The 27,508-nt window shown below is 41.7% G+C and overlaps 1 protein-coding gene across 1 annotated transcript in view; it reads left to right on the forward strand.

Annotated features, from left to right (window-relative positions):
- The first annotated feature begins 319 nt into the window (after positions 1-319).
- RRAGD (Ras related GTP binding D) overlaps positions 320-27,508 on the forward strand; it is a 36,712-nt gene continuing 9,523 nt past the window's right edge. The window contains exons 1-5 of the mRNA XM_083177057.1: positions 320-598; positions 7,761-8,056; positions 16,814-17,013; positions 17,505-17,619; positions 18,654-18,796. Of these exons, the coding sequence (XP_083033183.1) occupies positions 460-598; positions 7,761-8,056; positions 16,814-17,013; positions 17,505-17,619; positions 18,654-18,796 (893 nt within the window). The 5' untranslated portion in view covers positions 320-459. The remainder of the gene's footprint in view (positions 599-7,760; positions 8,057-16,813; positions 17,014-17,504; positions 17,620-18,653; positions 18,797-27,508) is intronic.

Below are 27,508 nucleotides of genomic sequence, written 5' to 3' on the forward strand. Positions count from 1 at the left end.
TTGGCCACTAAGGGAATCCTATAGATAGGACTTACTCAAGTCAGTAGTTACAAGTTAGATAGGTTGAACTCGATGGGCTAACGTCCTTTTTCAGCCTTAATTACTATGTTACGATGTATATTTTCCCAGTGTGTACAAGACATAACCCAGAACCTATAGAAACAGGCTGATCAAGCCTGGAGCTGGCTGTAAACATGATAAACCTGCAGTAGTATTTTGTTTCTGGGCATTATACTACAGCATATATAGTACTGCTATAGGGACATTCACTGAGTTACAGCAGCAGCAGCCCTTTGCTGGTGTCAGGTGACTGGGTCACGCTGCAGTCTCTCTGCTGTCAGATCCCTGTGTAGGGGGAGAGCAGCTGAGCAGCTCTGTAACCAGAATAAGAAGCAGAGAGAGCTCCAGTGGGACAAGTCCTAATAACAAGAAGGGAGAGACGTAGAGAGGCCCAGGAGGATGAGCCAGGGTCTGCACAGGAAAAGCAAGCAGCAACAAGATGAGGATGATGAAGAGGAAGATGGCATGACGGGAGACTCAGATTATGGGGATGGAGATTCTTTCATGGCAGAGGACTTTGGCAGCGAAGATGAAGAAGGTATGAACAGTTAACATAATACAGTAAATGACAAGATCATTTGTCTATATATAATGGCTATAAGAGATTATATGCAACAGTTGAGAGGGATCAGTGCAGATATACAGGGTGTTCAGGCATTTATTTAATCAGTAAATACATTATTACTAAAGTGACTGAACACCTGATCCTTACTATGCAGCAGGGTTCTGGAGTATCACATACTTTATTTCTGTACTGCGTTCTCATGCAGACTAGTACTGGGCGTAGAGCTGTCAAGAACAGTTGTGATTCTCAATAATCCAAAGCTTAAAAACGCAGGGCCTTACATAGCAGGAGTGTGCTAATGGGTAAAGTTTTCTTGTGTGTATCTTAATGTGAGAATGGCTGGATTGCTTCAATTACTAGAGTTCACGGGAGCAAGTGTTTAACGCTCTCTTCAGGCCAAGTAAGGATTTGGCCTTGATCCAAAGGGAGCTTTACAATTAATTTTATGCTTCAATAATTGTAACTATTCCTTTAGGCAAGGAGTAGAACTACCTGCACAGCCTTGTGAATCACTTTTCCCCAATATTGAAGACTCCCCCTCCAAATGTATTATTTCCAGCTAGCAAAAATGTATTTCCATCTGCTGGTTCTCAAGTTGCATATTTACCAGGTGTCAGTTTTACATTTTGTTCAGCTGTTTATCAGCAGTTCTGCACTGTGTAAAGCCAGAGTACAATGAAACATTGGTTTACTGTCTTTTTTTTTTTAAATTACAAGTATAGGAACAAGAATTCGATTTACCGTGCGGCGGTAGTTCTAGAAACCGGATCAAAACCGCTATAATGTAGATCTACCATGAAACCTTCCCAAATAAATGACCTGCTTTCAGACAGAGAGCTTGAAGAACGCACTGCTGGCATTTATGCAACATGTCTAATAAAAAACTACAAAACTGTGTGTGTCCCTCTTCCAGAAATTGATAAATAGAAACAGGATTATATGCATTTGCATATTTGCATATGCATTTGCATATTTTGCCCATGCTCACTGGTTATTGCATATTTTACCTAAAATCTAGTGATGGTGCATATTTTAGACCCCGCCTCCTTTCCACCCACGAGTCACAGCACTGCTTTGCCCTGCTGCTGCTGGCCAGGTAGTGGTAGAGTGTGCAGGCTGGGGCAATATGTGCGCAGTGTGGGGAACCTTGGATGTACGCTATGTCTGACACTGCTCTAGGCTGCCAATCCATGTTGATAAAAGTCAGTCGGCGCGGATACCATTACGAAGCTCCTGAACCTTTGCCTGCCCCTGGCCTTGGACTTAGGGGGCGTAGGGCGGGTCCACCTGCCATGGTGTCAGCCAAATAGAAAACGGGGGATTGGATCATTAGGTCGACCACAGGAAGGTGGACATGCATTAGGTCGACCATGGGCCTTAGGTCAATAATCTCAAAAGGTCAACATGACTTTAGTTTGACGGGTCATTAGGTCGACACAAGCATTAGGACAACATGGGGAAGGTCAACAGTCAATAGGTTGACATGTTTTTTTACATGTTTTTTTTGTCCCAGATGTCGCGACATTGACACAGTATCGGTGCACTGCGTCCCCTTGCATGGCTTGTCGCGCTCGCCATGCTTCGTGCACGGTGCCTCGCTACACTGGGCACTATTCTATTCTCCGAGTGGATGGTAGGGCATGAAATACCACCTGTCAGCTCATTCGGCTAAAATAAAATGACCTTCCCCATGTCGAACTAATGCTTGTGTCAACCTAATGACCCTATCGACGAAGGCCTGTCGATCTTCAGTTGTTAACATAATGCATGTAAACCTTTTTTAATATCGACCTAGTGACCATATACCAGAAAATGGGTAGGTTATTCCTCAAAAAATGGCTTTTTCTGTTCAGTTTATGAAAACCTTGGTAGGTGTACAGTGGATAGTTATTGGTTTACTAGTAAGCCTGCTCGAAGCAAAAGCTATTGCTACCTTCTGTGTTTGTGCATGTGTGAGAAAGAGATGTAGTTTCACTCTCTGCCAGCAGATGGCAGTGTTTTGGAGACTCCCGGACAATAGACATATGCATAGACGGCGGTGCGATGGAAAAAGGCATATCTGCCTGAAGATGATGTCACTCACCTTCCTCTAAAACAATCAGGCATGCCTAGTGCCTTCACGGACACTCCCAGCGTTTCCATCCCAAGACGCCGACTTCATGTCAATCACGAACTGCGTGTGTAAAGAAATAGTAGCAGGATTTAATCGCAGGATGGCATCGGGCATGCGTACTGCTACCCATACCCATATATATTGTACCGATAATAGACCGCTGTGCGAATTTGCAGCCGTGCATACAGGTCTGAATTGGGTCCAATATCTGGTGGTGCACCTGTGCAGATGCACTACATATTCACTTTAATAATGCAATTAAAGGTGTTGATTTCACAGTGTCTCTGAATGAAAGTATGGCTCGAACAAAGAAGTGACTTCAATATCTCTAAATTACTCCTAATAAAATAGAATCTTTCACAATGAATAATGTTATCAATTGACTTCTAAAAACTTTTTCACTAAGAATGTAATATTCTATATAATAAAAGGCGAATGCTGCTCCTCATCTCTATTGGGGGAATTCAAGTGTTTTGCAAGCTGACAGTCACAAGATGGCGCCCAACAAAGCAATACAAATGTTTTGCCGTTCGGGTGCACACAGCTGCCAGCGCTGACAGTTATGTTATTCCATAATTTTAATGGGCTTGTAACTAGTACATTTATAATAATGCATGAATTGTCACATTTATACATGTTTACTGCAAATAAATGTTTGTTTATTACTTTGTTTTGCTTCCTATTTGTTCTTCACTCTAAAAAGTATGCTCTGTAAGAATATATGTAAATTGACTAGAATGTCAATTACCATAGCGAGAACAAACAATGCTTCTTCTGTGTTCACATCTCCCCTCACATGTCTGGCTGTTGTCTTGTGCACTACAGTAGTCCTTATTTGGCCTGGTGAGGAGCAGTAGCAGGTGTCTGCAGCACAGATTAGTATAACAAGGGAAGAAGGTCAGACCAGATTTCCTGTCCCCTTACACTACAGCCACAGGGAGTTATTATGGTCTAGAAAACTCTGATTAAATAAGTATTTTAATGATATGTTTTGTATAAAAGTTTTAAGAGGAATCATCAACAAAACAAAATTTAATAACACAAAGTAATTATTATTGTTTCTAAAATAATTATTTAAATATTTATTATTATTATTATTATTTGTGCATGGAAAGGATTGTGACAAACTACACACAATATCATGAAAAAGAAGGCACCAATAATGATTTAGAGATTATCTGTAATATGTAAGAATTTAAATGACAGGGGCATAACATAGGAACTTATTCAGGTCCGTTCGCAAAGGCTGTTCGTTCGCACGGGGACCGATGTTGTTATGTTACTATGCATGCGTATTTCTGGGCATGTGCATATGCAGGGTGCACCCACTGCGAATAGTGAGATCAGGGCCACTGAGAGACCCCGCAGTTGCTTGGAGGCGCTAGGTAACTTTGTGCACCGCGGTGGTCTGCGGAAGCTATTGTTAATGGGGCCGCCGCCGCATCTCTGCTGAGTCCCGGTGCTCCTGCTGCTCCTCCTGTAGAGTATAATTTGTAAAATGGCCGCCCCCTTCACACAGCAGACAGTTATTAAGGATGCTAGAGGCGAAGATCTCCTCTTGTATCCTAAATAATGGTCTGCTCTAAGGCAGTGACCATTTTGTGTGGGACATTCTAACAAGAGGAGCAGGAGCGCCGGGACTGGCAGCCGGGATCGTTAGTGCGGCGGAAGAAGATGCAGCGGTGAGGGGGTGGGTGGGGGGAGGGAGGGGGTGTGTGGAGGTGGGGGCGCAGAAATTTTAGTAGCGGGGGGGGGGGGGGGTTGGTGCCCCAAATCTAGTTATGCCACTAGGGGGAGCGGGTACTAATTACACGGACCCGGGCTTGCTGGAACGGCCTGACAGGGGGACCTGGTCCAACCCACCCCCCCTTCCGTCCCTCCCGGGCAGCACACACCTGACAGAGTGAGAGCGTGGCTACACCTCCAGCGATTAGACCATGACCCCAAAACGTTAACCTTGCATGCGTAGACCCCCGGCTACGGGCGCATCACAGGGACGGGTTCCTTTCTGGGCCCTGTCCTTGCATGTGTAGGGGGATACATCCCCGCGATAGGATTGCATATTACAAAGTGATCCTGGCCGGTAATAATAAATCCACCCAGATCACATTGTATATTTGAACATTATTAAATGGGTCAATTTTTATAATGGCTAAATCAACTTAGTTTGCTTTTAATTTCACAAGCACATGGCTGCCATCTCATTACTTTCTCCACCCTGTACAGAAGGCTGTTACATTTAGCCCTTTCATTGTAAAAGGAAGTGCACAGGTACAGCTGAAAAAGTGCAATGTGTGCGGGAAAGAAGTAAATTGTGTTTGCAACCAACTGTACATAAGCCCTACTGATTCGCTGGTATTTTACAGGTCACTAAGTGCACTCTGTATGAGATGAAGGACAGGAATAAAGCACTAACTTGGAAGCCTTGTTTGGAAAATATTTAATTTGAAAGCAGGTCGTCACCTGTGCAATTTAAATAAGAACTCTGGAGTATGCAATTACAAGTTTCTCACGCTGTATCTGGAATGTAGTGTGACCTACTTGTTGCTTGACCAGACACGAGTTCACATTTCATGACAAAACATAAAGGTGAACTGCACATGAGTCTTAATTACTTTTACGACATGTTTACTTCTTCCGAACATCATTTACTCTTTGCCACATAGCCAAACTAATAGGATTTTTATAAAATAGGCTTTTGAATGTAGTTATTGTATAGAATGGTTGAAACTGTACCTTAAAATAAATGTAAATATATTATACTTATAGTCAGGACCAGCGCCACCATTAGTTAGCTTTAGCAATTGCCTAACGCCACATACCCACTACATGACTAAAATCGTTGACGATACTGAGTGTGCGCACAAGGGGTGACATTTAATAGGATGAGAGATTGAGAAGGTGAGAATTTTGGTAAGAAATCTCCGGTTTTTAAAGTGGAAATCATTGACACTGGAAAACCAGTTTGATCTTGAAGTGTAAATGATTGCCACTTTAAAAAACTGGAGATTTCTTACCAAATCTCTCACTGCTGATGCAATAAATAAGTGAGGATACATAGAGCCATATCGTAGAACACTGGATTTTAACCACTTAATCTTTTAAAATGCTCATACACCTCCATTTTTCTTATGGTGCCCACACAATGTGCAGGCAGGTATTTTTTAACTAGATTGCATGCACCAATAATTGACTATTTTAGTGTAGTCAAAAATCAGGTGCAGTTCAAATAGCATGTAGTTCAAATTGCACCCAGTGTACAGTCCAAATTGTATAGCACAAATTGTATTTCTCAAATCGCACCTAGCACACTTCTCAACGTGAGTGGGCACCATTATTCTTTTATCATTATTCTTGTATTTGTATTGTCAAATATACAAGTGGGGATCGAAAGTTTGGGCACCCCAGGCAAAATTTCGATTCAATGTGCAAAAAGAAGCCAAGGAAAGATGGAACAACCTCCAAAAGGCATCAAATTACAGTTTAGACATTCTTATAACATGTCGAAAAAAGATTGATTTTATTTCCATCATTTACACTTTCAAAATAACAGAATACAAAAAATGGTATCTCCAAAAGCTGGGACTCTCCCCTTTCTGTCAACACTGGCGGCTTGTCTGTGTCATGCCCAGAACCAGAGATATCAGCCTTCCAGCAGCCGGTCCCTGCTCCAGCTCCAAACGTCTGGTGTACAGTTTTATATTTTTGTCAATGGATTGCTCTGGCTCCTGATCTCTGATCCCCAAGTCCCCAGCACCTCCTGAAAGTTGGGACTCTAGGTTTTTATACTATTGAAGGCTAAGAAATCTATTTCCAGATAATGAAGATATCTGCAGTCAATCAAGCTGCCCTTCCACTGGAAAATGACGAATATTAAGCCCACTCCATTATCCAACCCTCCCCTGCGTATAAAACACCCCCTAGCTCCCTGGAAGTTATTTACAAGGGACCCTTCAGCTCAATGCCCCCTTCCACACGTTGGTGTTCTCCCTCCCACCACCTGTGCCGTAAAGGAGTAATCAGCAGAAGTTACTGGTCCGAAATGTTCAGTGGAAGATAGAGCACCCCCTGCCACCCGTGGGACATCAAAGCTGCTGCTGATAGCACTCCCCACCCCTAGGAGGGGAGAATGGGTAAGGGCCCCAGTGCATTGCTTTGCCCAGGGGCCCACACTGCTGTTAAGATGGCCCTGCTGGCACATACTTACTGGATGTATTGCCTACTTGGTCTAATTGGGGAACAGTGGCTCTGTTGCAGCAGGTGAGTGTCTGCCTATGCCCATCATGCTGAAATGCCCTCCAGGCTCACTGGCAGCCCCTCTCCTCAGCAGCAGCAGCAACACCTCTCCAAACACGGGTTGCGAAACAAATTCCCAAAGATTGACTGTGTCCTGGAAAAAAATGGTTGAAAATCTCCTCCTGACTAAGTGATTTATTCATGAACATTGTCGGAGTGAAGTCCAACACTGTTCATGGTTAGAGCTATACAGATAAAAAATATTCATTGATCGTCTGAAAATATTGCTAATGTATTAGCTAGCTTTGCATTTATTCTGGGGAAACTTTGTATACATTCAAATGGAATAATAATGTTCTCTGCCTATCATAGGTCTAATTATAAAGCAAAAAGCTGTATCACTGATGAAAACAGGGGGTGCTCCTCTATCTGAGAAGAGCTACACTGTGCTAGCTCCTCCTATGAAGATTTCCCCCCCAGTATTTAACAATGTTTGCTTCAGTGCAAGTGCTGCAGTCTCCCACCTCTCAGGATGGCGATAGTGAGGAATAATTATAGGAAAAAGTATTTTAGAATGTAAGTAGAGATTTTTGTTTCTTAAATGAAAATTAGTTTACTTCTTCTTATTCTACTTTGAAAAGAGGGATAAGTACTCCGAAGAAAGGTGTCAGTACTCACCTAAAGTTACAATTGCTCCAGTAATAGAGAGCTTTATCCATTTTTATGTAAATATTTGTGTGTGTTGGGAAGAATTTAGTTGTACTAATGTTTTGTACTCTATTGCAGTTTTAGATTTCACTGATCCCTTCAGCACAGAGGTGAAGCCAAGAATCTTGTTAATGGGATTACGAAGGAGTGGGAAATCTTCAATACAAAAAGTCGTGTTTCATAAAATGTCCCCCAACGAAACACTTTTTCTAGAGAGTACAAATAAGATATGTCGGGAAGATGTCTCGAATAGCTCTTTTGTCAACTTCCAGATTTGGGATTTCCCAGGTCAGATTGATTTTTTTGATCCCACTTTTGACTACGAAATGATATTTAGAGGAACAGGAGCTCTAATATTTGTCATTGATTCACAGGTAAGGTTTTGTTCTATATGAACTCAATGCATAATATCCTTTAGCTCAGTTATACCGTTATTCATTTATTATGCAGTTATAAAAAGCTGCTTACAGGTGTAAGAGCTATAAAGGCTACATTAAGCCACAGCAAAAGTAATGTGGCCAAACTGGATTCAGTTCTTCAACTCAGAGTGAGCAATCAGGTCACTTCCCCCATAGCTAGGACGTCTTGGTTCTGTAATACCCCTTTTATACCGTCGCAAAAACCCAGGTCAGCGGCGGGTCAGACTTGGGTCAGCGGCGGTGTAAATGGGTCAACCCGTGATTCCTGACCTGGGTTAAACACAGACAGAGGGCAATGTAAACAGGTACGCCGGGTCATCTGACCAAATGCTGGTTCGCACCCGGGTAGAAGCTGGGTCCAAAAACCCCAGATACTGCGGCTGATTACAGTGGGATTTTTTTGTGTTGATATACTATAAATGTAAAGTGGGATTGCCTTATATACTATAAATGTAAAGTGGGATTGCCTTATATACAGATGGAGCAGCTCTCATCCTGGCAGGGGATGGCGCTGGCGTCGCCAGCCGCCATCCCCCGCCAGCGCCATGGCGGTGGCGAGAAGGGGACGCGCGCGCACGAGAGGCGCGCGCGTCGCCTTCCGACAGCGCTTCCATCCGTTCCCCCGGGTCCCCGCCGGCTTGCCGGCGGTAACCCGGGGTCCCCGCCGCCTGCCCGCACCCCCCTTAACCCCCCCTAACCCTGTCCGTCTCCCTGAGGCGGAGACGGACAGGGTTTCCGTCGCGCTGGCGACGGAGACTGAGATGTGCGTGAGACGCACGCGCGTCTCAGTATATTCGCTGGCGAGGCTTCTGGCAGGTCGCCAGAGGGGACGTCCTGGCGACCCGCCAGCAAGGATGAGACCTACTCCATCTGTACTATAAATGTTTCTAAAAAAAAACTTTAATTTAGCAAAAAAACATGTAAGCCAGTTTTGAATGTTGTTGATTGCTTAAACTGTCTGCACGTTATCTTTTAATATATGTTATTTGCATTTATTTTATATTCCTATCATAGTGGAATATAAATTTGACGTAGTTGCATCATAATGTTCCATCAAAATATGATTATGATCACATGTTGTTTACCTCTGAATCCAACTCTGTATTATTAATTAAGGATTTCCTTTGCAAGTTCTCTTATACCAGTGGTTCCAAAACTTTTTTGAATTGCGACACACTTAGGCCATACATTTCTTATTGAGAAATTTAGAAAACAAAAATGTCATTGTGTTTATACTGTATGTCATCCTGTAGTTATGCGGTGAGGGTCCAGATTTGCTTCTGTTTGTCTACATATGTCATGATTGTCAGCCACCAGCACTGGTTTTGTCTGTTACATTAACCATAAGTACTGTAATTTGAATTGATCCTGCACCATCAACCCAGAGCACCCCTGCAAGGGTCCCATGGCACACAGTCTGGGAACCACTGCCTTCTACTGTGGTGAGAAGTTAAAGGTAGTCAATTGGACTCAGTGATACACTATGATTAATTATGCATTCATAATTGCTGCAGACTTGCTAATGAGTCTATGGGAACTGCTGTGTAATGCTGGGTACACACCAGGACGACAAGGGTCCGATCCCATCAATCTAGATTCAATTCCGACCGATTAGATATAGATTGTGTGGTGATTAGGCCCTTTTCTGTCCTGTTCTGATTCGATTCCGATTGGATGAGCGGCCCCACGGGTTGGTCGGTCGTTATTCTGATCCTAACTGCAGCAGGTAGGATCTGTAAACGGCCATACACCAGGGTGCAGGTCGCCATCGGATTGGAACCTGCTCACGGTGCACATGGTGAGCGGGTCGGACGAGACACTGTTGACCCGCTCACGATGTGCATCGTGAGCGGGTCGTCCTGGTGTGTACCCCGCATAACACTACGGGTTCCAGTCACTGGCTTTTTTTTATCCAAATAGATGGCTGCAAAACCTTGAAATTTATACTGTACTTTACCCAAATATACTGGTACTTAGGTTATTAGTGTTATATAATATACACGCTATATAATATACACAAACATGTGCATGTGGAGAAGCTCTGGAAATGTAGTCTGTTACACTGAATTATTTCTTATTTCAGCTCCATATTGGGACTACTGTAGTCTCTTTTTTTTTTAAATAGAATCTTTTTTATTGGACAATAAAGAAAAGTAAACTGTACAGAGCACAGTAGTACATTAATCATATACAAAGATAATTATGCATATCCAGAACCATACATGAATATAATCTGCATACAGTGTATTGAGTATATGGAGTTATGCATATATAGAAATAAAGACAATATTGAACACTCAATGTCTGAGTCCTGTACATTCAATATATCTAGACCATAATATCAGTTTCTAATAATTGAAGAAAGATGAAAAGGGAAAATAGAGAAAAGAAAAAAAAGAAGAGGGTATCATGCAGATATCAATTAGGGGATATATCCCACATACAAAAAAGGGGCATCATATTAACATCTCCTCACAAATAGATCAGCAAAAACTGATCGGCACGAAATAGTAATAACACGTTCCAGACACATTCCCATTTCAATTACTGATCCTTAATGAGGTTACCAGAATTCGGGCCCAGTAATATTATGAGTGAAACGAAGAGTGTGGGGATTCCAACCATCTGTTCCAAATTTTATCAAACTTAGCCATGGTACCGCGGGACATATATACATATTTTTCACTTTGTGCAGTAGTGTTTACCAGGGCCTTCCACTCCACCAATGTAGGTCCCAGATTAGCCATCCAGTGCCTAGCTATCACCACCTTAGCAAGACTACTGTAGTCTCTTAATACATTTCATGCAACCATATGTGTGATTAATGGACAAGTCATGTGCCACTTTTCAAATGTAAACTGGTTTATTACTGGTTATAGGGCATGTATTTTTTCCAGTCTGTGCCACTGAATGAAGAATACCCATAGCATAACCCAAGAAACTCCAGCACCTGATCAACACAACAGTACTGCTAACATGGGCACAGAACATCACCGAGGTAAGTATCTGTACAAAAAGGCAACATTTATTTTTAAAACTCACAAAACATATACATAGTGTTCATTTTAGCACTTTTCATCTTTGAAAACCCATGCAGTTCCTCTTCCCTGTCTGGGGTGTCGCTGTCTGCTGTAGTTCTTCTAGCACAGTGTGGTCTGTATATCAGCACTGATATGCAAATCAGACCTGTGCTAGAAACACCACTGCAGACAGCGACAGCCCAGGCAGAGAACAGGAACTGCATGGGTTTTCAAAGATGACCACTATGATGACCACTATATACAGGATGAACTATATAGGCTAACCACTGGAGCAAACTTTCTGAGTAGTAGTTCAGTGGTTGAAACTGTCCCACTGCTATCATGGTTGTGGCCAATATTATGTCACCATAATTTTAGCAAATATACGAAAAACATGAGACCAAGCAGACTCTCAACTGCTATGGTTGGCATAGTTTCCACATTATGCAATGGGCAATTCCTAAACAATCAAACAGAAAATGGTTATCACTAGTTGGCACTGAAAGCTTAAATCTCCGCATCACTGTCATGGAGATATATGCCAGCTGCAGTACATACAGTGGCTGGTTAGGGAAGGAGAATGGTTACAATCCTTTTTTTATTTAGTAGCCCATGTGTACTGGTAAAGGGTCAGATTGGGTTCCATTGCTCTGGGCGGCATAGCGAACACTACTAATAAGTGTCCTTTAGAGTGGCAAAATGAATTAAATAGGATATTCATTTGTGGAGAACGGTGGCCATGTTTTCAGAGTAGCAGAATTTTGCATAATTTGATTCTGTGGTTTAAGTATTGCTAAGTATAGTGTAAACACTGGCACCATTTTCCTGGAGATATGTGCATGAGCATAATCTATACCAGTGATGGCTAATCTTGACACTCCAGCTGTTGTTGAACTACACATCCCAGCATGCCCTACATCAGTTTTAGCATGACCAAATAGTAAAACTGTAGCAGGGCATGCTAGGATGTGTAGTTCAACAACAGCTGGAGTGTCAAATTTAGCCATCACTGATCTATACAGTGCTTGTGCTGGTTAGGTGCAAGGGCTCTCTCAGCAACTACAAAAAGACCCTCTCCGCTTATAAGTAGTGAATAAGTGCCAATACATTAGTACTGTAGTGTATTCTATCCCTTTTTACATGACACAAGAGTAAGTACTTAAAGTGGACCCACCACACCTCCGTGCTTTGATCAAATGACAACTCACACATAGGCTTGACTAACGGCTATCAATAGTTGGCAAATATTGATGGCTAACTAACGATATCCCATGTATTTACCAGTTGTTCTCTGCCACTGGTGGCTGATTGGGATCAAATATTTTATCCCCCACCTTCCCCCCATGGCACGGAGCTGAGCCCTGCCCCTAATGGCCCACTAAGCTGACATCCCTGATGGCCCTCTAAAGCCATTGATGGTTATTGCTGATGACATCATTTATGACAACCATCAATGGGCAGCCCACTCATGGCCATTGCTTTCTAAATATCAAGTCCTTGCTGGGAATCATAGAAAAGTGACAAAATAAACCTTCAAAATAAAATAGTGAATCAGATATTCCCAGTAAAGCTGATACATGTGTAATAAAAATTGGTCTGGTCACTCATGGAGGAAGATGAGATTAAAACGAAGTCATATTTGTGTTATCAGATACGTCATTTTACCTGGGTGCATGTCTTAACTAATCATGCCGAAAACTACTTTCATTCAAGGTCTATTTTTTTATTTTTATACAAAATACAACATATTACAATGCAGACAGAAAACAAAAAAAATATGGAACAAATGCAATAGAAATGGATCATAAAGCATCGTACATAACAAATCGATAAAATCTACACAATCCTGTCTAGAACAAATCGCAAAAGTGGAATAAGAAAAAACAAAAAACTAGCAAAAACCGACAGAAACAAAGACATACTGTACAGAAGAAGGGAAGGGGCAAAAGGAAAGGGGTGAAGAGGAGTATAGGAAGGAAGTGTGTGTGGAGCCTCAGTGGATTTGCAAAAATGCCATTTAAGTGTCAGTTGGATACAACCAGGAAGACTTAAATTCCAACCACAGATATCACATAGCTGTGGACTCCTGATTCTGCTCTGGGGCCACCCTCAGAGCAGAATAGACATATACAAGGGATTTACCCTGATTTTTTGCCCCCAATTTTTTTTCTTGGTCAATTCAATTGCAGAGAATCCTCTCCCCCCTCCAAAAAAAAAAAAAAAAACACTTTCGGGTGAAAACACACAATAATCACAATTGTGACCATGAAAACGGGTCAGTTATAAGGGATTTTTTTCTCCTGCCAAAGTCAGTAATTTTGCACTAGGACAAGCTCGTACTCTTTTTTTACTATGCTAAAGTATTTTAATGAACCACGCTAAAATGCCCTGACATAATTTTAACAAGATCGGAGCTTCTTCATAAGTTTCATTATTTTCATCTTAAAACCGAAACTTTAGGTGTCTTGCCGGAACAGAAGATATTGACTTAGAGCAAAACACTTTTGCATGTTTCTTATTCAGGTCAAGTCACAACCTTTCCACATTACCCGATTTTGAATATCTCAATTTCAACTTTTTCACTCCGCCCTAATATACATATCAATTCGGGTGAACCAGTCTTGTATAGTGGGCGGGGAAGTCGATCGCTATTGAGGAACTTCTGGACTTTATTTAACATTCTATTTCATTTGTTGGTTACTAGTAGTGGCAGTTTTTACCTATTGGCTGCAGGGCTGCAGTCCCCCCAGGTAGAATCAGCCACTGAAAAATACAGTTGTGTATTACCACTAGGAAAATGACCAGGCGCTGTGTGGGGCTCTTGTTTCCAAATAAAGCAGCAGTTATAAACTGGGGATAGTCAGTCCCCAAAAATATGCAGAGAAAAAAAAAAGGGGGGGGGGGGGGGTGGTAACTGCGCTTAATTTGAGGAAGAAATTGATTCACAACAATTTGAATACACTTTTTTAATAAGTAAATCAAAATAAAATATTGTTATAAACACAATACATGTGTACACAGATTTATGTAAAATGGTGCTAACGTACCATTGATGGGAAAGCGATTGGTGCATATATTGCTCAGTAATGGATAGTTCCACTTTGATTGTGGGCACTTAATTGTATGAATATTGCACCCCACTTTTCCTATTAAGTGTGGAACTCCTTGGGACTTGACTCCATGGACAGTGTCAATGGGGGGGGGGGGGGTGCGGAGGGATACACAGTCAATGTCACTCACATATCTGGGATTATATCCACTTGATCCAAGCTGTATTTAGGTGGTCCCCGCGAGCTGGTATGCTGTCTGTGTTTCTCCTTTAGATGTCCCCAGTAGGTGTCCTGTTCCGATTCTGAGTCCCCAATGGATGGGTTGCAACCCAATTTAGTATTCCACAGTCCACAATGGAGGATGAAGTGGGGGTGCTGCGGCCTGACTTGTTTCGCTGGGGGCTCCCAGCTTTTTCAATCGGACTCAGAATCGGAACAGGACACATACTGGGGAGAATGGCATTCAGCACAAGAAGGTGGCAGTGGCGGCTGCGGTGAAGACCTGCGGGGACCGGCAGTGGCCGCAATGGAGGAGGGGGGCCGGGATCGCGGCAGCGCCTCTCCTCCACCGAAGTAGGAGCTGCCACTGGTTATTAGTATGTCTTCCTCTTTAGAGATCTCACAGGATTATACAGTTATGCTATGAAAATGCAATTAAAAATAATTTTTATTTACCTAAAAATTAAGAACTTAACTGTAAATAATTCCTTGCAGTTTATCAGGTCCTGACATACTGTATATCATATTAACTGCAATGTGCACTGCTAATAACAGGTTTCCAGTTACAGTGGTACTGTAATCTGCCTGTATAAGGTGTAGCTTTTTTTTTACTGGGCATGTGTCTTATATCTCTCCATAGCCTAGGAATGGTGGTCATAGTGAGGATTTGGATACAGGGCTAATGACAACTTGTGTTTATGGGAGGTCACAGATGGTGGTTAGTCAAATTCCAGATACAGTATGTTTCTAGAGTTTGGTAGGCGTGTTGCAGCTAGCCTGAGTCTTTTGATGCAGTTTCACTGGCCATGGTGACTTTGTTGCAACAGAGATTCTGAGCAGCGGTAGAGTTTCTCAAAATCTTGATGGTGCATTATATGGTGCTTCTTTGTAGGTAGTGAAATATAGAGGCAATTGATGTGTATCTCAATATTTTAGCATTTTTGATTTTTACCCAAAATCCCACTTCACTGTGGTATCGGGGTACATTTGTGCTGGTGTGCTCAAATTTGTTTGCAATTGTGTTGTTGCTTTTTTGTGTGCTAAAACACTTCTAGTAATACATTTTATAAATAATTTAGGTCTCCTTTAAACCATAGAAAAATTAATAAGTCCATAAAACTACTCATTTTCTACACATATACATAACAAACATGATTATGCAATATGGGTTCCGTGGGGAAATATATTATATTCTTAAATTCCATATGGGCTGCTATCTATCGATAAGACATCTCATGTGATTGGTTCCATTGACTATAGAATGTAGTGCTTTTATATATTACTTCTCCCATGTAAATATATAATTCACTTTTACTTACTACCAGTCAACCATAATGGTTTTGTTAATATGCTTGTAATTGAAATCATTAGGTCACAGTGGCATGTGAGTTCACTGGTGTGCTCTTTTATTCCTTTACTAGATCTAGGCCCACTGCACACTGGACTACACTCACTTCCCAGCATTACCCATTGTCCTAGAGACCATCACTGAAGATTCTGGCTTACACATATAAGTAGGGTGTCTACAAACATTAGGCATTCAAATGTAATCCAACAGTTCTCTTGCCATCTGTGACACCCAAGCATCCCTGCATTAGTGCTCAGATCTAGGCCTAGCCAAACTGTGGCTCTGCACCATGTCTTGCCAACGTTTTAGCATTCCCTTATAGCAAATCTGTTACAAGGCATGCTGCCACTTGTAGTTTCACAACAGTTTCTAGAGAGCAACAGGTTGGCAAGGCCTAGGCTAGCTGATAATAATAATAATAATGATAAAGCTTTTATTGTCATTAAATAAAACAGAAATAAATACAGATCTTTGAAACCTCTTGTTTCCTTTGCCACATACCTTAGCTCTGAATATATAAGCATCAATTCCACAGGGAAAGCTTTTGACCACATTAATACATTATTTCCTAGTTATCTTAATAATCATGACATCAGAACAATTGAAATAATTCATAAATGAAAACATGTAATAAAGCTTATACCCTCAATTTGTATCTTTTCCAGCCAAATAAGACAGTCGGGATCCCAGGCCGTTTTTGCCCAGCTCGACAGTATATTGACAGGCAGAATTCAATGTTCCAACTGTCCACTGTCGAAAAGGGGGTGTGTCGGCAAAAAAGGGCCGTGGATTGTCGAGACCTGGCCGCGAATTTGACTATCCATGGCACTTTCCGACAAAACAGATTCGACTGGTTTTAAAGTCGGATCCGTTTTGTCGAATTCTGCCTTCAAAGCTGTCGGAAAATACAGCATTGAATAGGCATCCGCCACTATTTCCCATGTCGGAAATGACACCACTATTTCCCCTGTCAGGAATTGCGGTGGGGATTTAATGCTGTCCTTAAAATACATGATTTTCAATAATTGTATTGTAAAAGTTTACACAGAATTCTGCCTCTTTTTATGTTCCCCAGGATGATTATATGGAAGCTCTCACTAGATTGCACCTTACTGTGACCAGTGCATACAAAGTCAACCCTGACATTAATTTTGAAGTTTTTATTCATAAAGTTGACGGCTTGTCGGATGATCACAAAATAGAAACTCAAAGAGATATTCATCAGAGGGCAAATGATGACCTAGGTGATGCTGGACTGGAGAAAATCCATCTCAGGTGAGATAAGATGCTGCAGGCGACCTTTTGAATAATAGTGCTGCAAGTGCCATAATAATAATAATAATAATAATAATAATAATAATAATAATAATAAAAATCACTTTTTAGATTTCAATGTGTATACCGTATAGGGTCATATACTTTAGTGGGTAAGCAAATAGCAGACATTTATATTTCTGAGAGTATGGTTTATTGAATGATTTTAAAAAACAGCAATACAACTGCAATGCTCTAGGCCAATACTGTTTTATTATGTTATAGTCATTCACTTAAAGTGGACAAATAATTGTTTATGTGCGTACAGTACATATAGGAAACAAAAAAAAATCCATATAACTTTTAAAATAATACTTTAATTAAGTCTGCAAGATCAGGTGCAATATAGATAGACCCACAATATGCATTAATGTTAATATGAGAGTTGTTTTTAAGTGCTATGGATATATATTTTATATTATGATTTCATTTATACTCATTTCTTTTTTCAGTTTTTATCTTACCAGTATATATGATCATTCGATCTTCGAAGCTTTCAGCAAAGTTGTGCAAAAACTGATTCCACAACTTCCAACATTAGAGAATTTGCTGAACATATTTATATCTGTAAGTAAATGTCATTTATGCAGTCTACATAAAAATACAGTACTCTACATAGATTATAAAAAAATAGCCTACATAATATGTTTTAGTGGTGTAAATTCGTCCCAGTTGCCGTACTCAAGATATGTTTTGGTGCTCCCCAAATAGCTCAATCAGTAAGGTCCAAAAAATAGACCAGGTCCAGGCTGGCGAGTTTGACAGAACCAAGCACAGATCAGTGAGATCTGTGCATGGTTCTGTCCAAAAAAAGTAAACACCAGGAATTTGTATCAAATACGGATGGTGTGGTCCCTCCATCGGCTCTAAAATCACCCTAAGTGAGACTATACATCCCTGGGATTATTGGGGCATATCCTCTTCTCTGTCTCCAATTCGGTAGGTTATATAGATTCAAATCAAAATAGGTTGTTTCTTTAGGGGCTCAGTTTGTCACCGTACCTCCAAATGTTGTTTACCAGAAAAGATAAATACCAATTATAGTGTAGTATTTATTAGGAACCAATCAGGCAAAACTTAAAAGCATGAAATGTATACAAAAAATTCAGGCATACATAAGCAGGTTGATATCTGTTGGTGCATAAGCAGCTCTCTAACATCACATGGGTATCAAGGTCAGCATCAGTCCCGGCAACCTCCGTTCGACTTCCTGGCTTTTTTTTCAGGGTGCACCTCTCCAGCCACAAACCTCCTGGCTCCCTCCAACGCATTTAGGCCTCCACCAAGGCCTTTGTTAAGGAGAATTCTCCATTTACCATAGAAAGTTTAATATTGGAATTGAAGTGTAGCCACAATGATGGTTATTCTTATAGTATACATGGCAACATATTTTTTATTTTGACAGAACGTTTTATTTTAAAGTAAACATTTTTAAAATACATATCTCTAATTCCCTGAGGGTGTATTTCAAAAGACCTGTTGTACTAGATAAATGCAATTAAAAGGTAATCTTGTACATTACTTTATGTTGGCACTTGTGTCATTTACATACAATAGTTGTATCGCTGCATAACTCTTAATTCTGTCATTCTTTGTTGCAGAATTCTGGGATAGAAAAAGCATTCCTGTTTGATGTAGTCAGTAAAATCTACATAGCAACAGACAGCACTCCAGTGGACATGCAGACCTATGAGCTGTGCTGTGACATGATTGATGTAGTTATTGACATCTCTTCCATCTATGGGTATGTCTGTATCAATATAACTTATTTTAAATACACAGAATTTCAGTATAGCTTTGTCACTTTCTTTGCTCACCCGATGTACATGGGATAAAGGCTGGTCCTAGAGATCTTCGTGTAGTTGCTTTTGCTGATGACATTCTCCTCTTTCTGTCTGATCCCAAACATTCCATTCCTCATCTCCTTGACATCATTAATCAATATTCCTCCTTTGCAGGCTTTTCAATGAATTACCATAAATCCGAAGCTCTGGCCATATATATGGCGAGAATGGGTTGGCTTACTCCCTTCCCATTTAAATGGACCTCCTCCTCTATTACATATTTAGGTATAGTCCTTCCGCCCCACCCCCATACTTTATATGCTTATAATATTACTCTTGTTATTTCTAAAATCAAAAGTGAATTTAGCGTGTGGCAGAATTTACCTAGAAATATGTTAGGCCGATGTAATCTCTTTTAAATGGCCAGTTTCCCAAACTTCTATATGTATTACAAATGACCCCTATTTTACTTAGTAAATCTGATTTATCGTCCCTTAAAGCTATTATTTTTAAATGTACCTGGAATTCTAAGAAGCCCAGGATTAGTCTCTTTTGAACGGATGCAAACCATTAAGAGAGGGGGAGTCAATCTACCCAATATTAAATATTATAATCTAGCCTGTCTTTTCTGCTTTGCGGAGAAGACAGGCTAGATTAGATTTACCATGTACTTTGGAGAGATCTTGCTCTTAGACTGGGTTCACACTGTATAGTTATATCTGTATGTTGCTATATACACTTACCAATCTTCTGCTTAATAGGCCCAATTCAGACCTGTTCACATGGCCGCAAATGAAGCCACCTCCTGATCCATTGAAATCCCACCTTGTGAATCAATTTGCTGGCTGTATGAATGGATGTGTACAATTGCACATCCATTTGCATCTGTGTGAATATGTCCAAACGCCTTTGTAACAGGCTCACCATCAAATTACTTTTACATGTAGTCCAGGACTTACTTGGCACTGCAATGAAATAACAGGCACATCCGGGCTGCTGCTGACGTCACAATCCTCCCCTAACAGGCTTAGGCATGCCTGCGTTTTCGCCATCACTCCCTGCATTTTTTTTTCCAGCAAGCCCAGCATTTTTTTTCTTGGCACTCCTGTGAAATAGCCGGTTCCCACCCCACACGACAACCGCATGTCAATCACCTTGCGTACGGCTAGCGAGCATTAAAAGTTAAAGGATTTAATCACAATCTGATCACTATCGGAAAAGGATTTGATCACATGCGCATTGCGGCCAATAAGCATGTGTAGATCATAGATATCCGGCCTCTGTGTGAATTTGCAGCTGTGCGAACAGGTCTGAATATTGCCCAATAATTTGGTCCAGACATTGAGCTGGGCAGGCCCGCCCAGCTGTTATGTGGGTGTCAGGGGTCCTGGTGCATTGGCAGTTGGTGGTTTGCAGACACTACCAGGGGTGGATCCAGGATAAAATGGGGTTTGGGTAGGGGAGGGGGCGGTGTTAGTGGTGGCAGTGTACATGCTAAGAGAGCTGCAGAGAGAGGGTGGGAATGTGATTAAAAATGGGTCCTGGCATTTAAAGTACGCAGACCTACCATGGCGACAAAAGTGAAGGATGTAGTTGTGCAGGCGTGCTCCGGAAAAGGGGGTGTAGCCACTCAACAGTGGGTGCATCCTTGAGTGTAGTGTACCACACCATATACAACTTCTACACATTATGTAACAAAATACTAGACCCCATTATACTTGACCCTTACACATGATGCCAAATGGAATGAGCCAAAATTCACATAATGCCACATGGATTGTGCCAAAATTCATGTAATGCCATACGGATTGAGCCAAAATTCACATAATAACACACGGATTGAGCCAAAATTCACATAATGCCACATGGATTGTGTCAAAATTTACATAATGCCACACGGATTTAGCCAAAATTCACATAATGCCACACGGATTGAGCCAGAATTCACATAATGCCACACAGAATAAGCCAAAATTCATAATACACTTCATAAACAGGGACATTGTGCGCCGAAGGCTCGCATTAAACATTTACACCATAATGTCCATTACACATTAAGTTACACGCCATTATGTCCATTACGTATTATGCCAAACACCATAATGCTTATTAAAAATTATGCTACATAAATGCTGCTTATCTACATGCTCATTGCAAAGGTTTCCATGCTCATTGCCAGAGGTTCCATGCTCATTGCCATGTGGCATTACATGCTCATTGCCAAGGGGGAATGCATGCTCGCGGCGAATGGGGGACAGCCGCCGCCAGGCAGAAGTGACAGCCACTGACAGTGGCAGAGTATGGCTGTATTAAGAGCACTGAGCGCTATTTGAATTAATACCCCTTTCACACTAGAAAATGCATTCCCGGGTTGGCCCCTTTTACACCAGCCTAGTCCCTGCATTTTCTGGTGTGAGGGGGAGAGAAAACCACCCCTTCCCCCTTTAACCAGTTTTCTCATTTCACTGGCTATATCTTCGGAACCAACTGACCCATTTACATGAGACAAATATCACATTGAATAACTTTTGAGTGGGCTTTGAATGATTTTGGTCCCGTGAAACTGGTACGTTTGGTTCTAGAGTAATCTGCCCTCAAAAAACATGAACAGCCATGATATTACATTTCAAAAATAAAAAAAATCAGTTTACCCGCAATATCTCTGGAACCGATTGACCGATATGGACTACTCTGGTATCATATTGAAGGCAATTTGGAATTGAATGAGATCAACCACAAGCTTCTGTGATGCCAGCGGGGCAACTGGCAGCTGTCGGAACTGGGTGGGGGGGCAGAATTAACGGGTCCCATATTATCCTAAGGGGAAAACGTTACAGCTTTGCCAGGCGATATCTCTGGTTCCCGGGGGCTAGAGACACAGCGCTGGGCTCGTTAAAAATCCCTGGTCCTCAGCTAAAAAATGAAATGACAGGGGGGGGGGGGCATGTGCCCGGGTGCCCCCCCCCCCCCTGAATCTGCCAATGGACACTACAATTGTAAAGCGCAACGGAATATGCTGCACTATATAAGAAACGGTAAATAAATAAATATGTTTATATGTGTTCATTAGCACCCTGCTCCTTGTAAAATCCTTGTAGTTCCTCCTTTCTGCCTGGGGTGTCACTGTCTACTGTGGTACTTCAAGAATAGTCTGGTTTATATCTCAATATTGAGCTACAAAAAAGGTCTGTTGTAGAAACACCACAGCAGAGAGTGACACCCCAGGCTGCAAGGATTTTTTAAGGAGCAGGGTGCTAGAATGCAGACAATGTTTATGAACAGCATCATACACAGACATATTGGATCGATATATGATAGTGTGGATCCTGATTGCAGACTTTAGGGTGGTTGGGGGGATTACACCTTGCTGTGTCACTCTGCGCTACAGGTAAACCTATTTGGAGTGATTACAATTATCACTTGTCTAAAATAATGAGGCGGTCACCGCTATTGGAATTGTAACAGAACAATAATATTTATTTTAAAAAGTACATGGGTAAATCTTTTCTGTTACAGAAATACAATGGGCTATAATCAATGGTTAAAAAAGCTTACAATATCTTTCATTTTCCCTTCCAAATACTGATAAACAGATTCATTCAAAAGGTTTGTATAAAATAAACTTATGTTAATGTGTGTAAGTTCTATTACCGGTATACACATACAGCAGGTATGTATGATTTCCAGTGGGGTAGGTGGTAACGTGGAAGTGTCTGCCGGCAGACTCCCGTCAGTATACTCTTAACTGGATACTGACGGGAGTCTGCCGGCAGACACTTCCACGTTACCACCTACCCTACTGGAAATCAGGTATCGAGCTCATAGTGGATATCCCACATAAGACTGAGGCTTTCTCTCCGCAAAATCGCTCATAAGAGTATTGGACCATCCATTGAGGACATTACCCCCAGTGTACAAGAATGGAAATATAGGATATGACCCTTCCTTGGCGCACTGCTGCCTCTGGTTCGTACTAACCCGTAGTTATCACCCAATAACTCAAACAATAACAAATATTACAGATATGGGAATTCCAAACTTCCTGAGGCGCAACTGGTCCAGATGTTGTTCAGACCATCAACACTTCAATAAGTCTTTTCATATATGTATATTCTCACCACGCATATTTCCAAAGGTTTGGGAAACAAATTAGAGGAGAAACCAACAATTAGGTACAATTCGGTGTATTGGTGACAAAATTCTACCAGTGGGATGAAGCAGGAGAATGTAGAAGAGGCGTACCCTACTCACAATGTGAATGGCATTGTATGTGCACGTAGCGTGTACTTTATCCTCTGATCGGTTCTCTATGCTCTCCTCTTCAGCTCCAAGTGGTGTGTATAAAAAATAAATAAAAATAAATAATAATGTGTGAATCCATTTTATTCCTTAGTGTTAATTATTATCATCACTTGTGACAGATGACGGGAAGGATCTCTTATCAGCGTACCTCACTCACCCAATATACGGGGGAGGTACACCTATAAAGGTTTCTTTCCCTTTTAATGAAGCCAATTTAAGCAATAAAAGGTGCAATGTCAAAATAGAAGGGCGTACCCCACTCACGGTAGAAATGATGGAGTATATGCCTGTAGCAGGTTCTTTTCTTTGTGACTTCCAAATTATTTATAAGTGGTCAAGATTTCTCCATCCAAAGTGTATATATAAAAAAACAAGCAGTGTGTAGTCTCATCACAGTTGATATGTCTTGAAAAAGGTGTTTTACACCGAAACGCGTCGACAGCCAGTGTGGAGTGTGAGCAGCCATCACCTCTTTTCGACCCTACATTGGATGTATGTATGTATGTATGTATGTTTTATTATTATTTTTTATTTTTTTCATGTTTTTAAAGTTTTTTGTATGAGTCTGTGGGTCTTGTGTACTGTATTTTTGGATTTTGTGGCTTTCTGCCATCATGGGGTTGGAGGATTTTTAAACCTTCTTGTTAGAATAAATTACCTCTAAAAGAAAAGGATCTTTGCCGCTTTTGTTGAACACTTGCAGTAAGGGAAGTGAAGATTTTCTTCCCGGTGAGGAACTTTGAGACATTTCTCCATTTTTTTCTGCCTCTTACATACTGGCCATATGACTGGATGTGGATCCATCAGCCCATACCACCAACACGAGGCTAAAGAAAACGCTATATGAGTATAGAGACTTACCTAATCGTAAGTCTGGTATGCCAACACTGCTACTATTCATAGATACTACTTACACTGGGTATAAATTTCCCAGCTTCTTGCACTTTGTGAAGGACACCTACATCACGGTTTATTACCACGTAAAGATACCTTTATGCACATTAAGAAAGCATTTAAAAGTGTGAGTCCCGGTACGACTGTGTACACCTTCTTTTATCTCTCCGGGTAAATAGGAGATGCCAATATAATATTGGGATATATGCACATCAACTGTGATGAGACTACACATTGCTTGTTTGCTCTCATTTTTTTATATATACATTTTGGATGGAGAAATCCTGACCACTTATAAATAATTTGGAAGTCACAAGGAAAAGAACCTGCTACGGGCATATACTCCATCATTTCTACCGTGAGTGGGGTACGCCCTTCTATTTTGACATTGCACCTTTTATTGCTTAAATTGGCTTCATTGAAAGGGAAAGAAACGGTACTCTTTACCTAGAACGGCGCCCACGATTGAAATCGCGGGCATCGCGGGTAAAATCGCGGTAATCGCGGGCATCGCGGGTAAATCGCGGGTACATCAAAATCGGGTACCCGCGATTACCGCGATTTTCCCATAGAGAACAATGTTAAAAAGCCTGATTGACCGCGATTTTAGCGTTAAATGCCTCAATGCCCGCGATTTTCCCATAGGAATCAATGTTAAATGGGCTACAGAGCCCAAATAGCCCCAATTAACCCTTAAATGTCCCCCCAAATTTTTAACGCCACCCCACGATCCACGCCAACCCGAAGCGTGGCGAGCGCAGCGAGCCCGCGAGGGGCGGCGGTACGCGTCCTACGACCTTTTCATGCCCTACTATCCACGTCGGCGTGGAGTTGAGAATAGAATAGTGTGGCGAGCGCAGCGAGCCACCGAGCCCGAAGCGTGGCGAGCGCAGCGAGCCCCGCGAGGGGACGCGGATACCTTCACAGTTATACGCGTCCCCTCGCGGGCTTCACAGGTGTCCGCGTGGCCACGGACACCTGTGAAGCCCGCGAGGGGACGCGCTTACCTGTGAAGGTATCCGCGTCCCCTCGCGGGGCTCGCTGCGCTCGCCACGCTTCGGGCTCGGTGGCTCGCTGCGCTCGCCACACTATTCTATTCTCACACCACGCCGACGTGGATAGTAGGGCATGAAAAGGTCGGAGGACGCGTACCGCCGCCCCTCGCCACGCTTCGGGTTGGCGTTGATCGTGGGGTGGCGTTAAAAATTTGGGGGGACATTTAAGGGTTAATGGGCTCTGTAGCCCATTTAACATTGATTCCTATGGCCAAATCGGGTGGATTGAGGCATTTAACACTAAAATCGGGTCCATCGCGGCTTTTAACATTGCTTCCTATGGGAAATCGGGAGCATCGCGTCGCGGGCATCGCGGGTACGTTTATGGCCGGCCGCGACGCGACCGACGCGATTTTTCAGGTTTAACATGGTTTTCAATGGGAAAATCGCGGGCATCGCGTCGGTCGCGTCGCGGGCAGGCATAAATGTACCCGCGATGCCCGCGACGGGCGCCGTTCTAGGTAAAGAGTACCAAAGAAACCTTTATAGGTGTACCTCCCCCGTATATTGGGTGAGTGAGGTACGCTGATAAGAGATCCTTCCCGTCATCTGTCACAAGGGATTATAATAATCAATACTAAGGAATTAAACGAATACACACATTATTGTTTATTTTTATTTATTTTTTATACACACCACTTGGAGCTAAAGAGGAGAGCATAGAGAACCGATCAGAGGATAAAGTACACGCTACGTGCACATACAGTGCCATTCACATTGTGAGCAGGGTACGCCTCTTCTACATTCTCCTGCTTCATCCCACTGTTAGAATTTTCTCACCAGTACACCGAATTGTACCTAATTGTTGGTTTCTCCTCTAATTTGTTTCCCAAACCTTTGGAAATATACGTGGCGAGAATACACAAATATGAAGAGACTTATTGAAGTGTTGATGGTCTGAGCAACATCTGGACCGTTTGCGCCTCAGGAAGTTTGGAATTACATCCAGTGTGTCTCCCCTTCCCTATACCTACCTGTTGTGTGTGTATACCGGTATTAGAACTTACACACATTAACATAAGTTTATTTTATACAAACCTTTTGAATGAATCTGTTTATCAGTATTTGGAAGGGAAAATGAAAGACATTGCATGCTTTTTTTAACCATTGATTATAGCACATTGTATTTCTGTAACAGAAAAGATTTACCTATGTACTTTTTTAAATAAATATTATTGTTCTTTTACAATTCCAATAGCGGTGACCGCCTCATTAATTTAGATAAGTGATAATTGTAATCACTCCAAATAGGTTTACCCGTAGCGCAGAGTGACACCGCAAGGTGTAATCCCCCCCAACCAGTTTTAACAATAGGTACGGGTAGTATACCTCTACACTCTTTGCAGCTGGGTTACCGTACTAAGAGTCCACAGCGCAACCCTTCCCGACAACCCACTCCCTAGACTTTAGGGTGGAACTGCAGCTAGACAAATAAGATAGTATATCAGGGCTAGTCAATTATATAAACACAATGTGAAAGCTGCTCAATCAAACTAGTAATGCCCCTCAGATGCTGCAAGGGAGGGGGATTTAACCCCCAGCACAGCAAAAGGGCATTAGTAATAACATTTGAAAAACCAACATAATAGAAGGTAATTCAGAGATCTTAGTTAAATATATATTGCAAAATATATGATAAGCTTCCAGGCCTCGTCAAGGCTTCTCTGATACCAGAAGTCCTACACTGCATGATAACAGCCCCCATTCTGGGCCATATAATTGTCTACTGTAAGGCTACATGATAACAGCACTTACTAGTCAATTATATAAAAGATAACAATGCTGATACCGCTTCTCCCCCATATTGATCATTCTTTCATTCACCTATGTAATAAGCGGCTTGACCATGATCTACTGTTCCAAAATGGCACCTTGTATGCTAGAACAATTATTTTCTAACACCTAATAGTGGTGCATGGAAAAATGACCAATGTGCAACCTACCATCATAGGTGGATAAGTGCTTGGCGAAACATTGCAGGATGTTTGGTTGACCACCATCATTAGTTGAAAGCACAAAGATGAAGAAGGTTGCTTTTATTTATCCTTAATATAGGTAACCTTTTACTTTTTTCAAACTAAAATATTAAAACTTAATATATAGCTTTTATTTTGATATTTTAGAGTTTTGTTTCTGTTGTTTATATAGCTCACACATATTCTGTAGCACTTTTACAGAGAATATTCACATCAGTTCCTCCTCCAGCAGTGCTTATAATCCAAATTTCCTAGCAATAGTGCACACAGACACACTAGGCTGACACACAACTTTTTGTTGACAGCCTATTAACTTACCAGCATATTTTTGGAGTGTGGGAGGAAACCGGTCTACCCAGAGAAAACACAGGCAAGCGCACAAGGCTGTGGTCGGAATCAAACTCAAGACCTCAGTGAAGCATTAATGCTAGCTATTACACCAGCT

The sequence above is a fragment of the Crinia signifera genome, chromosome 3, assembly GCF_055691185.1.
Source record: "Crinia signifera chromosome 3, ASM5569118v1, whole genome shotgun sequence".
Taxonomy (NCBI): Eukaryota; Metazoa; Chordata; class Amphibia; order Anura; family Myobatrachidae; genus Crinia; species Crinia signifera.